This window comes from Magallana gigas, chromosome 5, assembly GCF_963853765.1.
Source record: "Magallana gigas chromosome 5, xbMagGiga1.1, whole genome shotgun sequence".
Lineage (NCBI taxonomy): Eukaryota > Metazoa > Mollusca > Bivalvia > Ostreida > Ostreidae > Magallana > Magallana gigas.
This window is the reverse complement of record NC_088857.1, coordinates 18,728,773-18,743,616: the sequence shown is the minus strand read 5'-3', so window position 1 is coordinate 18,743,616 and position 14,844 is coordinate 18,728,773. Positions and strand designations below refer to the sequence as shown.

Sequence of the window (14,844 nt, the reverse complement as noted above, 5' to 3'; positions counted from 1 at the left end):
TACGTAAGTTGTTTTGTTTTCTGATAGGTTTTAAATATATTGCGAAGTAATATGACTTTTCTCTTGATATTCGTCCTACTCAATGACTGTATAAATGACCTTCATACCTATATTTTTAACGTACATTTGTTCTATTTTAAATTCTATTTCTTAACCCCTTCCCTCACGCATTCCTTCTTATCAATCCGTTGTATTATATAAAGTTAACTCAGTAATTGTGAATTTCATTCAATACGTGAACAAGCTCCTTTACCGTCCAAAATGAAAACTCAAGTTGTGATCTTGTTGTCTGTATTATCAGCTGGTAAGACTATCATGATCTCTTCGAATCTAAAGTGAGAGAGTTATTAAAGTTTCATTTTGAATCCGGCCACCACTATTTCTTTCTCTTCTGTTTTTTTTTTTAAGTTTTGGCGAGGTGTCCTGCAGATTGGGATCACTACAATGATAAATGTTTCTTCCTCAGTCGTGACAACGAAACATTCGCTGGTGCTTTGGTAAGAATCCTTTCTTTAGCCATTTCAGAAAATTGTTAAATTATTATTATTGTGATTAACAATAAGAATATATTATTCGTTAATGATATATATTTTTGAATTTGAAAAAGTGAAACAGAATTGTATAACCTCTTTGCAAAATTTACTTATTATAAATATTTTGTAAAGAAACTGTGCGAAGTCATTGGTGTCCAGTACGGAAGAGTCGCATCCCTTGCCACTGTTGATGATGCTGGAACGCAGAGCCATCTTGAAGGCCTTGTTACAAAAACAAGTTTGTAATCTTAACTTATTGTTTATTTTTCAATCATGCCTTTAGGAAAATAAGTTTTACTCATTTTCACTTTGTATAAATAAATATGAACGATCCAAGGCAATGTTCGATAATATTTTGGTTTTGTTTTGGAAAATGTGAAATTATCCTGAAGTTTTCTTACTACTCATAAATAGAGAGCAAATACCAGTACTTTTGCACAGTTGTATCACAGTAATGAACGAATATGTTATAGACAACTTACAAGCATATATGATCGTATTATATATTTAGGCAGTCTTGAATATTACATTGGTGCCACTGATATAGTCCACGAAGGGACGTGGGTCTGGGTGTCAAACGGACAAACTGCCACATACACAAACTGGGGACCCTTTCAACCCAACAACAGAGGGGGTGCCGAGAACTGTGCCGGCATCACTTACGATATACCGAACGGATTTGTCGGACACTGGACAGATAAGCCCTGCACCAAAGAACTTCCTTATATTTGTGAAATGCCGTACGTATCTTTTTCATGGCAGTTATTTCTTATTTGATTCAACAACCTCTTAAGAAAGAATTGATTCATAGATGATGTTATTGCATTAAAAAACTTTTTTGGCTCTATAAGTAACATAAAAAAAAAGAAGAAAAATTATCATCAATTATAAAAATGAAATTGATATTGTCCTTTATGATTATTTTTTGTTAATATCACGCACTATCTAAATATATTACACAAATCAGCCCTTCAAACAAATGCAATGCATCAGGGGAAAAAACCTGTGGTCGGTTATAAATGGAATGTTTTAACAAATAAAGTCAAATTAATTAAAGCTGTTGTAGCATAGTTCTTTTGGGAAATTAAAAGTAAAGAATTATTGTGTACCAAGTTTTCTCAAAAAAGATACATAAAAAATCAATTATTTCCTTGATTTCTGAAATCTCCTGAAAGAATCCATTCTATTGTAAAAATGTTTATCTTAAAGGTGATTCAATACGAGGAGAAATGATTGAATTTGTTATTCTTGATTTTTTTAATTTTTTCTTTCAGTTTTAGGCAAGCCTAGGTACGTGTACGCCGTCCGGTTGTTGAACAAGAAACCGTCTAACTGATGCTCACAATTTGTATTCAATGAATAATTAAATAAATCGTTCAAAATTTACTTCTATTTTGTTTTATCATGATGACTGACTTAAAGATAGAAAAGCTGCGTTTTCCTTTAAGGCATGCTGAAGGTACTTTTGTATACGGATATTGCATTAATATACAGAACAAATATTAATATAATGGGGTGTCTGGATTTCTCGTATGTTTATACTCCCTTCAGTTTTGCAAAGTATGTGCTTTAGTAAAAAAAACACAATATCAACATTCTGCGAGAGAGAAAAACCACCGAAAGATGAAAAACAATTTTTAAGAAGACAATACTAATATTAAAACATTAGCCCTTTCCTTCTCTTCTTTGTTTCATGTCTTTAAACATATACCAGACAATGGTTGATACAAGGAGAACAAATTTTGAATATGTTTTCTCTGAGAAGAAGAGAAAAAGATACGGTATTCTTATTCCGTGACTGCTTACTCTGATCCTGACGGCATATACTAAACTTCAGAAACATATTTTTTTACCATCTGGTTCCTTACTGCATTCCTTTCGAAACTTATATCTAAAAAAAAAAGAAGTCAAACCCAGCAAATTCATTTTTTTATTCTTTGTATGTTGTTGTACACATTCGTCTTCGGAATATCTTGACCCACTGTGCTCATACACTGAAGTCACAAGAGTTTTATTTCTATTGTAACAATATAACGAAAACTGTCCTAAGTCATCAATCTATCGGACCATAATCATCTTCAATAATGTAGTTCATCATAAGCTGGATATCTTAATCTAAATTCGCGAAACACTTTCACCATAAATTCATAAATAGCTGCAACAGTTTTGAACTTCTTTCTGTTTATTAATGTCAAATTTGAATTCTTTACTAAAAAGATTTGCAAATCTTCATAAATCTTTTTATATTGTATATAATACTTCAATAAAAATGTAAGGAAAAAGAAAAAAATCACTGGAATTATTCATGCCCATTTAAATGCAATTGCTATCACTACTGGTAAAAGAACATTAGATAAAGATATACCAGTAGATTATTTTTGACACATACATGATACTAAGCAATTTATGTAAAAGTTCACATTTAACGCTTACCCAATGATACCCAAAAATCTTTTAAATATTTATTTTTAAATACTTTCCTATATACGAACCTCAGGTATCATTATTCCGCAAAGAGATTTATTAAAAGAACATAACAGAGGTTATCGCAAATACTTTGCCAAGACCGACATCAGAGGAAACCTGGCATATTGTTTTGAAAATGTTACTTAGTAACTCAGTCTATATAAAAAAAAATAAGTTGCCTCAGTCCTTAACATTTTTTCATTCAAAACCCGGAAATCTAAGGGCCACAAAGACTACCTGAGTCCGATTCAGCATTGTCAAGGAATCACCTTATGCTCACAATATGCTCACTCCTTTAAGGCACCTGATCCTACATGTACATCTGATTTTTTTACAGGTCTGTGTTTGCTCTGCTCCTGATCTGTATTTCTTTTGAACTTTTGATTTTGAACACTGTATGTTATCACCACATATCATTTTTATGGCCATTGAGTCATTACATAAAAAAATCTTAATAGAAAATGAAAAATATACATGTATGTCTCAAAATCAAGATTCATAGGATAATGAAAGGGTATAAAAATAAAAGGGATATTGAATTTAAAAGTTTACAAAATGTATAACGCATCCACCTAAATCCTTCTCAGGTAAATATTAAAAAGAGTATAATTTATCAGTATAAAAGAAACAAGATTAAATGGTCATTATTTTCTGGAAGGATGTCGATATATGCGTAGGTCCAGACTGATCAGTGATTTTCGAGCCATACATAAAAATCGGATCATTATCTTTTCTCTGTTCAAGTTTTTTTCAATTCATGATAATGAAACGGGGTGGGAATGTGAGAGAATGAAAAATAAATGCGACAAATTCTCAAATCCTTCGATAAAAATATCTTTTAGTTAAGCACAGAAAGTTATTGATGTTTTTGCCTATATTGCAAATAAAAAAAATATTTTTGCATGAGATTTTTACTACATTTTTTAACATCTTATAATGGAATGACCATTTATTTTGCTTCTTTGAAATATAATTTTTAAATATATTCTTAAAAAATGAAAATTGCATGAGATTATCTTTCTTTTAATTTTTGAATTATTTACGAAAACATTTAAAACAACAGTTACTTGCTTATGCAAGTAGCCCTCCTTAAAAGTACTAATTGCCAATTAATAGCAAAATTTACTAGCTCTTCTCCTTGATACGAATTCTAATGCCAAGGCAAAGGAAATTCATACATTTTGATTTGTGAAAATCATGCGCATCCAAGATGCGCTTTTGTGTATTTCTAACAATATATTGCATTATATGTAAATCTAAGGTGTTGTCTTTTGTATGGAACATTTATTGATACGTAAGTTTTATTGTTTTCTGATAAGGTTTAAATATATTGCAAAGTAATATGACTTTTCTCTTAATATTCGTCTTACTCAATGACTGTATAGATGACCTTCATACCTATATTTTTAACGTACATTTGTTCTATTTTAAATTCTATTTCTTAACCTCTTCCCTCACGCATTCCTTCTTATCAATCCGTTGTATTATATAAAGTTAACTCAGTAATTGTGAATTTCATTCAATACGTGAACAAGCTCCTTTACCGTCCAAAATGAAATCTCAAGTTGTGATCTTGTTGTCTGTATTATCAGCTGGTAAGACTATCATGATCTCTTCGAATCTAAAGTGAGAGAGTTATTAAAGTTTCATTTTGAATCCGGCCACCACTATTTTTCCTCTTCTGTTTTTTTTTAAGTTTTGGCGAGGTGTCCTGCAGATTGGGATCACTACAATGATAAATGTTTCTTCCTCAGTCGTGACAACGAAACGTTCGCTGGTGCTTTGGTAAGTATCCTTTCTTTAGCCATCTCAGAAAATTGTTAAATTCTTATCATTGTGATTAACAATAAGAATATATTATTAGTTAATAATACATATTTTTGAACTTGAAAAGTCAAACAGAATCGTATAACCTCTTTGCAAAAATTACTTATTATAAATATTTTGTAAAGAAACTGTGCGAAGTCATTGGTGCCCAGTACGGAAGAGTCGCCTCCCTTGCCACTGTTGATGATGCTGGAACGCAGAGCCATCTTGAAGGCCTTGTTACAAAAACAAGTTTGTAATCTTAACTTATTGTTCATTTTTCAATCATGCATTTAGAAAAAAAAAGTTCGACTCATTTTCACTTTGTATATAATTATGAACAATCCAAGGCAATGTTCGATAATATTTTGTTTTGTTTTGGAAAATGTGAAATTATCCTGAAGTTTTCTTCTTACAATTCACCAAAACACAGCAAATACCAGTACTTTTGCTCAGTTGTATCACAGTAATGAACGAATATGTTCAACGTACGGTATAATTATGCAACACTTCAGAATTTGCAAAGCAACTTTACGCATAATATAACTTTTTGAAATATGTTTTAATATAACTCTGTTAGCAAACCATTTAAACACATGAATATCATAATTGAAATTCGTTTAATTTTACTTTAATATGTAAACGACAGATATAACAGACTAATAGACATTTTTCGGATAATAACCTTTTTTAACTTACGATTGGAATACTTATAGACAACCTACAAACATATATGATTATGTTTTATATTTAGGCAGTCTTGAATATTACATTGGTGCCACTGATATAGTCCACGAAGGGACGTGGGTCTGGGTGTCAAACGGACAAACTGCCACATACACAAACTGGGGACCCTTTCAGCCCAACAACAGAGGGGGTGCCGAGAACTGTGCCGGCATCACTTACGATATACCGAACGGATTTGTCGGACACTGGACAGATAAGCCATGCACGAAAGAACTTCCTTATATTTGTGAAATGCCGTACGTATCTTTTTCATGGCAGTTATTTCTTATTTGATTCAACAACCTCATAAGAAAGAATTGATTCATAGATGATGTTATTGCATTTAAAAAAAATTTTGGCTCTATAAGCAACATAGAAAAAAAGAAGAAAAATTATCAAGCATTATAAAAATGAAATTGATATTGTCCTTTATGATTATTGTTTTTATTAATTACTTGCACTATCTAAATATAACACTACTCAGCCCTTCAGACAGATGCAATGCATCAGGGGAAAAATCTGTGGTCGGTTATAAATTGAATGTTTTAACCAAAAAAAAGTCAAATTAATTAAAGTTGTTGTAGCATAGTTCTTTTGGGAAATTAAAAGTAAAGAATTATTGTGTACCAAGTTTTCTTAAAAAGATACATAAAAAATCAATTATTTCCTTGATTTCTGAAATTTCTTGAAAAAATCAATTCTATTGTAAAAATGTTTATCTTAAAGGTGATTCAATACGAGGAGAAATGATTGAATTTGTTATTCTTGATTTGTTTAATTTCTTCTTTCAGTTTTAGGCAAGCCTAGGTACGTGTACGCCGTCCGGTTGTTGAACAAGAAACCGTCTAACTGATGCTCACAATTTGTATTCAATGAATAATTAAATAAATCGTTCAAAATTTACTTCTATTTTGTTTTATCATGATGACTGACTTAAAGATAGAAAAGCTGCGTTTTTTCTTTAAGGCATGCTGAAGGTACTTTTGTATACGGATATTGCATTAATATACAGAACAAATATTAATATAATGGAGTGCCTGGATTTTCGCATGTTTATACTCCCTTCAGTTTTGCAAAGTATGTGTTTTAGTAAATAAACACAATATCAATACTCCGCGAAAGAAAAAAAACACAGAAAGATGAAAAACAATTTTTAAGAAGACAATACTAATATTAAAACATTAGCCCTTTCCTTCTCTTCTTTGTTTCATGTCTTTAAACATATACCAGACAATGGTTGATACAAGGAGAACAAATTTTGAATATGTTTTCTCTGAGTAGAAGAGAAAAAGAAAAGATATTTCTATTCCATGCCTGCTTACTCTGATCATGACGGCATATATTAAACTTCAGAAACATATTTACCATCTGGTTTCTTACTTCACTCCTTTCGAAAACTATATCTCAAAAAAAGAAGTCAAACTCAGCAACCTGACAAATTTTCTTATTCTTCGTATCTTGTTGTACACATTCCTCTTCGGAATATCTTGACCCACTGTGCTCATACACTGAAGTCACAAGATTTTAATTTCTATTGTAAGAGTATAACGAACATTGTGCTAAGTCATCAATCTATCTGACCGTAATCATCTTTGATAATGTAGTTCATCATAAGCTGGATATCTGAATCTAAATTCTCAAAATACTCTCACCATAAATTCATAAAAAGCTGCAACAGTTTTGAACTTCTTTCAAATTCGTAAATTAGTTATATCCGAATTCGTTATAACCGTAAAATTTTGCAAAGTTTTGTTAGGAATTTTACAGGGGACTCAAATAAACTTCGCTATATCCGAGAATTCGCTTTATCCGTGTTCGTACTAAATGAGTTTTACTGTATATGCTCACCCCTTTAAGACACCTGATTCTACCTCTAATGTCTTAGAGATTCGTGTTTGCTCTGCTCCCGATCTGTAGTATTCTTTTGGACTTTTGATTTTGAACACTGTTCACTGTTACATAAGTTCAAAAGAAAATCTTAAAAGAATATGATAAATATATGTCTTAAAATCAAGATACATAGGATGATGAAAGAGTACACAAATAAAAAGGATGATGTATTTTAAAGTTTACAAAATGTATAACGCCATCCACCTAAAATCTTCTCAGGTTAATATTCAAAGGAGTATAAATTAACAGCATAAAAGTAAAAAGATTAAATGGTCATTATTCTGTGGAAAGGGTGTCGATATATGAGTAAGTCCAGACTGATCAGTGATTTTCAAACCATACAAAGAATCGGATCAATATCTTTACTTTGTTCGATTTTTTGTTCAATTCATGATAATAAAATGGAGTGGGAATGTGAGAGAATGAAAAAAAAAATGCGATAAGTTCTCAAATCCTAAAATAAAATATCTTGTAGTTAAGCACAGTAAGGATTTAATGTTTTTGCCTATATTCAAAATAAAAAATATTTTTGCATAAAAATACGCAAATTTTTTAAATCGTCAAATAACCCCCGCACAGGAACAGGAACGGTGATAGATAAAGATAAAGATTTTGGAGGATAATATTAACTATATTTTCATAAGAGCCTCGCCTTAAAACCAAATAAAAAATCCTTATTATCCTCCAACCGTAAATTTCACAATCTTTGTAAGAGGCATTTCTGCTCATTGTTACTGTGCGTTTAGTTTGTCTGGTAAATTACAAGAACCTTCAAGAAGTTATAGATAATTAGAATGTGACATAAAAGTCTCAGCTTATATTAAGACCAGAACTTCTTTAGCTCGAAACATATATTTCACAATTTTGGTGACGGTTACTTTGCTCATAAATAATTTGTCTGCTTCATATCCAGTTGTAGAGAACGGGGGTTTATAAAAATAGTATCATAGACCTTTTTTTTTTTAAAAAAAACCCTTGTGAACTAGTATTATGAATTTCAATATTTAATGTTCATTCCTTCTACAGATGACACAAACTAAATTCGGTTGAGATAATCCGGGAGAAAGAAGCTAAAGATGTGTATCTGTGTACTCACAACGGACATCAAACAAAGAGGGGCAAAGAGGGGCAAAGAGGGACCCAAATGACCAGTTGTACAGATACATTGTGTAATACATTATGTAAGAAATCATTGAAGAAAACTATTGATTTTGTATAGGATTGTAATGCAGCGAGCGTTTATGCATGATTTATTAACGTGTAGTAGATATAGACAGGGAGTTCATAATTCAGAATATAAAGCAGAACAAACACGTTTTAGCAATCCAATAACCCTCTGAAAAGATTACATTAAGATATCATCGTCTCTTAAAACGACCGACTGAGTATTTTAAAATTCTATAATCTCCATATGATTTGTAACAATGCATACAATCATTGTTGCTTTTTTCTTTAGTTGTAAGATACATTTTCGGCATAAAGAATTGTTCGTCGCAGATTCCTTAGTTTGATATGCAAATCTTGCAAATATAAGTTTCACAGTTGTCCTACGAACATGTTTTCCTACTCTTCTTAAACTTGGAATCATTTGACTTCGTGTTAGCTCAATTTTCGTGGTATTTGTTGGAAGCTCTCTCCCACGAATTAACATCTTCGACGAAAGCAAATTTTGAAGAGTTAGTTTTCTTACTGAAACTAAAATCCGACGCTTCCTCCAAATTACATTCCCATGAATAAGCTTCCACAATTCACGAAATTGACATCAACGAATTTGAATGATTCCACAGTAGATTGAAGTCGCTCACTTTCTATCGCAAGCATGTATTGATAAGTCTTTAAATCTTTGGACTCTCCCTCACCCTGTACTGGCTATCTGAATCTACAGTCTCAAGCATAATTAGCCATAATAATTTTGAATTTCTATTTAATAGCAACATATCCGGTTTGACTATGGAAAACGCGTGCTAAATTACCAGCGTAAAAGACCACTCTCACAGTAAAGAAAACCCCAAAATATATCTAATCTTTGTTTTCATATACTTTCCAATATATCAACCTCCACTTTATTATTTTAATCTGAATGAAGAGATTCATTCTAACAACATGAAAAATGTTCCTGTAAACAATCTTCTTTTTAAAACATATTACAATTTTATTTATTATCATAAACAAAAAAATATGCCAAATCATGGGGCAATTAAATAATTAAACCTTTACAAAATGTCTTAATAAAATAAGGAAACTTTTTTTTTAAATCTGGAATCATGCAATAATGAAAGATCAAATATGATTTTTTAAAAAGGTATTTTTAAAACATACGATTCCTTTCAATGACTAGGTGATGCAGAATTAGAAATCACAGCTGTAAATGTGACATTAATGATGTTCTCGACAGGAGACAAGTTTTAAAAAAATTGCCTTTCTATCGTTAAGGTGTAAAGTTGAGCAATTACCCAGAAATAAGCTCTATACATGTGACAACAATAGAGTAAGATAAAAAAAAACCGACGGCAACAACTTTGCTGATCATATTTCATTAATTGTCTGTCTATGTTTAGATGACGTCATAGATAAACAGCGAATGCGCAATGACGACTAAAATCAAGATTAAAGTGATAGGCGTCCACTGTACAATGATTAATGAAGATTTGATTTTTATACGATACTATTAAAAAATTGGTTAAAATTGGGGGCAGATATTTGACCAAACCGCACATAGTCCTTACTGTAATTAAATATCTCTTGTAAGAAAGCACTGTAAAATATTTAATGCTTTTTCTACATAACCAACAAAGAGGAGTTTTGACCGAAAATTTCTCTTTACTTAATGACAAAGCCACCCCATTCTCCCCACTCGCTCTTTTACAGTGGAACCGTTACCAAGAAAATCATTAGACTAAGTATTAAAAATCATCTTTAAAACAAGTCAGGGCGTCTCCCCTGCTCGTATCATAAGTATCCCCCATTCAGGGACTGAGAATCAATTATCTTATGTTTCTTTACTATCATAACCATGTACTTGATCTGTAAGATACCCTTTTTTTAGAGAAAAAGATTTAAAAGACTTGATATGAGATTATACAACCGAGCGTCGCAATAACACAAGACATCTAACCCAGGGACTATGAACTTTACAATTGTAGTAGTAATACGTTCATTCCAACCTTAGTTTTTCTGCGAATTTCCAAGAAGTAAAAAAAAAACAATTTTCAAAGATTGAATAAATATTCATCATATTAACATAAAACTCAAGCTGTAAAAAATTATGAAACTTGGACCATGAATTTTTCAGTTATTGTAAGAGGCATTTTTGCTTATCATGAATTTCACAATCTGTGTCCCCCGTTCTTCCATAGATACTACAAACCAAATTCAGTCAAGATGTTCTGTTCAAAATACGGTTTCATGGAGGAACCTAAAGATGTTCATCTAAGTAACCCCACAAAAGGGATAAGCTGATAACATTAGCTCAATTGAATAATCCAAGTGACCTTATACATGCAAGAGATTAATTTTTAGAAAAAGCTAGTGGTTTTTTATAGTATTGTACGAGCGTTATTACATGTTTTATAAACGTGTAGTAGATATAGACAGCGAGTTCATAATCCAGAATATAAAGCAGAACGAACACTTTACAGCAAAACATTAACCCTCTAAAAAGATAACACTAAGATTTCTAAACATGACCGACTTTATTTTTCAAGGTTTCTATAATCACTAAGCTTTTTTTTTTTTTTTGTTAAAACATTAACCCTCTAAAAAGATAACACTAAGATTTCTAAACATGACCGACTTTATTTTTCAAGGTTTCTATAATCACTAAACTTTAAAAAAAAAAAAAAAACATTAACCCTCTAAAAAGATAACACTAAGATAGCTAAACATGACCGACTTTATTTTTCAAGATTATATAATCACTAAGCTTTTTGTTAGATTTCTTTTTAAAAACGTTGTTCTTCATTTTAACTGTGGTGTGTTGATCATTATTGCTATAATAAAATATTAATTTTGTTAGATTTCAAAAACTGGCAATGATGGTGGGGTTTTTTTTCTGTAACATCAAATTCGTTTTTCTTTAATACTATGGTTTCATTAATATTCAATGGTATCAATTTTCGTGGATAAAGTGAAAATGACAGTTTCAAGGATACGTAAATTCGAGGCCAATGACCCTATCAATACAAAATCTTAATAGAAATTGAACTTCATTGAACATTTAATTTCGTGGATCAACTTAACAACGAAATCCACGAAAATTGGTATTGAACGAATATTGATGAAAGCACAGTATATGTTTTTGAAAATTCATATCAAAAAACAAACCATCGAATTTATTTGCTTGAATTTGTGGAAAGAAACGAACATTTTCAGACCCAAATCACATAGAATTAAAAAAAGAGCCAAATTATTGTTCTGCAGTTTTATAAATAATGAATTGTATAAACATCAAACAATGAAACTTTGATGTGAATCCCCGTCCTTATAATTGAACGGTTGCTAGCCAGGACATTAAATTAAGATAAGTTTAACGAATGTTGGTTTTGGATTCAAAATAAAGATATTTTAAAGATCGTCAATAATCTTTATGATACAATGACGAAATTCCCATGTACGTTTATCAGGAAAATGCTGGATTTATCGTGCGGTTGTTCCATTTTATATTCTAGTTTATAACCTTTTACCTCGCACACTGATTCTTATCATTTTCAGCAGAATATATAAACTCATTCTTTTCTCATTTCCATCAAAAGTGTGAACAAGTTCCCATTACCGTCCAATCATGAATACTCTTCTGGTCATTGCCTTGTCTTTAATCGCAGCCGGTAAAAAAATTCTTCAAATTATTTTTCTTTTACAAAGTCTTTGTTATGCTTATGATTTGTATATTGTCATTAGGAACAACTTTGTTGATTTTTACATTTAAGCTTTGGCGAGGTGTCCGGCTGATTGGGATCACTACAACGATAGATGTTTCTTCCTCAGTCGGGACAACGAAACATTCGCTGATGCATTGGTGAATATCATTTCTTAAACTTTTTTCTTAAATTTTTTAAAACTTTTAAAACTGTAGAAAGCAAATTTTTCATTGTACAAGAATTTTAAAAGTAAATATTTCTATAACCTCTATGCCAAATACAACTTTTTATGATAATTAAAATAGAGCTTGTGCGAAGTTATTGGTAAACAGTATGGAAGAGTCGCCACCCTTGCTACTGTTGATGATGCTGGAACGCAGAAACATCTAGCAAATCTCGTTTCACATACAAGTATGTATTTATTTTTTCAAAATGTACTTCACTTTTGAAGTCATATGCTTTAAATATGATTTTACTTTGTGCTTAAATCATATTAGATGCTTTACTGGAATGTGGTTTTTTCTTTCAGGTAGTCTTGCTTTTTACATCGGTGCCAATGATTTAGTTCATGAAGGAACGTGGGTCTGGGTGTCCAGTGGACATGCTATAACATACAACAACTGGGGACCCACTCAGCCCAACAACAGAGGGGGTGCCGAAAACTGTGCAGTCATTACTTACGCACCTCAGGACGGATTCGTCTACCACTGGACAGATGAACCATGCACCAACGAACTTACCTACATCTGTGAAATGCCGTATGTATATTACTCAATAATGCATTTATCAAATATACTATTGTATCCAGCAAACTAAACGAATTTGTTTGTTTAATTATGTACAGAAGCATATTATTTTCACGGGGAACAAAAAGAGGATGTTCTAACCATTGTTGTACATATAGCATTTAAACCCAATATAGAGAAGAAAAACGATATAATACTTAAGCAAAAAACTCAAAATTCAACCCATGTTAAAACGAATCTTTTTATATATTTTAAAAGTGTTAGTAGAGATTGGCGAGTCAGTACAGGATTATCATACTAATTTGATCATATAACCATCTATTTGGTCCTAATTCTCTTGAGAGGGCTGGTTGGCTTTGGTCGTTTTGGGATACTTCCTTTTAGGCGGGGAACTCTGTATACAGATATAAGAGAATGGTCTAATTTTAAAGCTAAAATATTTTGATATTTTTTACAAGATAAATGTAAAAGTTGACAAAAACATTACAATATTTGTTTAGTTTTAGGCAGATCTGATGGTTAATATGTTGACCACTAACCCTCATTGAACACCATAAAATTTATTAACTCGGATCATTTGGAATCTCCAGTGCATGATAGAACAGCACTTGCTTGAACTATCTTTTAAAAATATATTTTTGCAAAATATGACAAATTAATGGCATTGATTAAAATGGATTTTCATTACTTTAAAATACTTACATGTCTTAATTTTTTCATCTTCAGGTTTGCTAATGTGAACGCTCCCGTAGTCGGATAAAGAACCCTTCATTTGTTGTTAGTTATTGTGTTTTATGAATAATAAATTCAAATGTTCTTTTTTTATCTGTGATATATGATTATTATTGGGGTTTATTTTTAAATTGAAAGATCGTATTATACTCTTAAAGACTGAGTGGAGTTCGCTGCAATTTAATTTGAGTTTAAATAACTTAATGAAAAATATTGATTATATTCTTATATCGACAGATATCTGTAAAATAGTTTTTAAATTGCAAAATATAAAATCTTCGATCAGTATTATGAAATGAATTAGCTTTTGTTTCTGTGTTGAAACTGACATAAATTAATAATTGTATAACACAGTGCATGATTATGATGTGCTAAAGTGACTTTTTAAACCAGTCTAAATTGCAGTTAACAAACATTTAAAATGTATCATATCGCATTCTTAATTCAATATCATGTTAAAACCAGAGGTCGGTGCATATTAGTTCAGTATTTTAGAATCAACATTAAATGTCTATCATTAGAAGGTAGTTAGAGAATTTCATTGAAAAACACAAAAAACAAAACTTTGTATGCAGGTTGTTGAATTTCGTACGTCGTTCAACTGTAAAAATCAACTGTTTAAATCTTTTTAAATTGAAAGTTTTGTGTCGTGATTTTGTATCCAGTAGCGAAACAAAATTTGACGAAGTATATAATTTAAATTCTGTATATCCAATATCAAATGAGAACTGACAATATTACACACAATTAACTATGATTTCCCAAATTATCTCAAATCAAACCAAATGTTTGACTTTTAAAAAATCGACAATACTGAGAGAGATTATGAGAGAACATATATGGACATATTACCTGCTGTTCGATACTTTTCCAAGCATATGCTTGAAAAAACAATTCTTGAATTGATCCTGACATGCAACAAAAAAGATTGATCGCAAAAAGAACACAGACACAAATGACGGCACAAACTCCGTCCTTAATTTGATATCAAATCTAAGGTCATGTTGGTTGATTCAACCAAAGATACCGAAGAACCACTACTTAAATGTAAAGGTGCCTTTGAAACTATGCTAAACCTAATCTCTAATC

At 31.1% G+C, this 14,844-nt stretch overlaps 2 protein-coding genes across 2 annotated transcripts; both read left to right on the top strand.

The window, feature by feature from the left end:
• The first annotated feature begins 168 nt into the window (after positions 1-168).
• On the top strand, positions 169-1,919 carry LOC105339492 (C-type lectin domain family 4 member E). The gene is made up of 5 exons (XM_066085573.1): positions 169-304; positions 409-497; positions 666-771; positions 1,045-1,273; positions 1,808-1,919. The coding sequence occupies exons 1-5, from the start codon at positions 262-264 to the stop codon at positions 1,821-1,823; spliced, it is 483 nt and encodes a 160-aa protein (XP_065941645.1). The 5' UTR covers positions 169-261; the 3' UTR covers positions 1,824-1,919.
• Positions 1,920-4,465: 2,546 nt separating this feature from the next.
• On the top strand, positions 4,466-13,846 carry LOC105339491 (C-type mannose receptor 2). Its single transcript, XM_011445061.4, has 9 exons — positions 4,466-4,594; positions 4,696-4,784; positions 4,952-5,057; positions 5,560-5,788; positions 12,183-12,244; positions 12,347-12,435; positions 12,583-12,688; positions 12,807-13,035; positions 13,750-13,846. The coding sequence occupies exons 1-9, from the start codon at positions 4,552-4,554 to the stop codon at positions 13,781-13,783; spliced, it is 987 nt and encodes a 328-aa protein (XP_011443363.2). The 5' UTR covers positions 4,466-4,551; the 3' UTR covers positions 13,784-13,846.
• The last annotated feature ends 998 nt before the right edge of the window (positions 13,847-14,844 follow it).

Coding starts and splice junctions, on each gene's coding strand:
- LOC105339492 (XM_066085573.1), top strand. CDS start 262: ATGAAAACTCAAGTTGTGATCTTGTTGTCTGTATTATCAGCTG. Junction 305..408: donor GTTGTCTGTATTATCAGCTG/GTAAGACTATCA, acceptor TTTTTTTTTAAG/TTTTGGCGAGGTGTCCTGCA. Junction 498..665: donor AAACATTCGCTGGTGCTTTG/GTAAGAATCCTT, acceptor TATTTTGTAAAG/AAACTGTGCGAAGTCATTGG.
- LOC105339491 (XM_011445061.4), top strand. CDS start 4,552: ATGAAATCTCAAGTTGTGATCTTGTTGTCTGTATTATCAGCTG. Junction 12,245..12,346: donor CTTGTCTTTAATCGCAGCCG/GTAAAAAAATTC, acceptor TTTACATTTAAG/CTTTGGCGAGGTGTCCGGCT. Junction 12,436..12,582: donor AAACATTCGCTGATGCATTG/GTGAATATCATT, acceptor TAATTAAAATAG/AGCTTGTGCGAAGTTATTGG.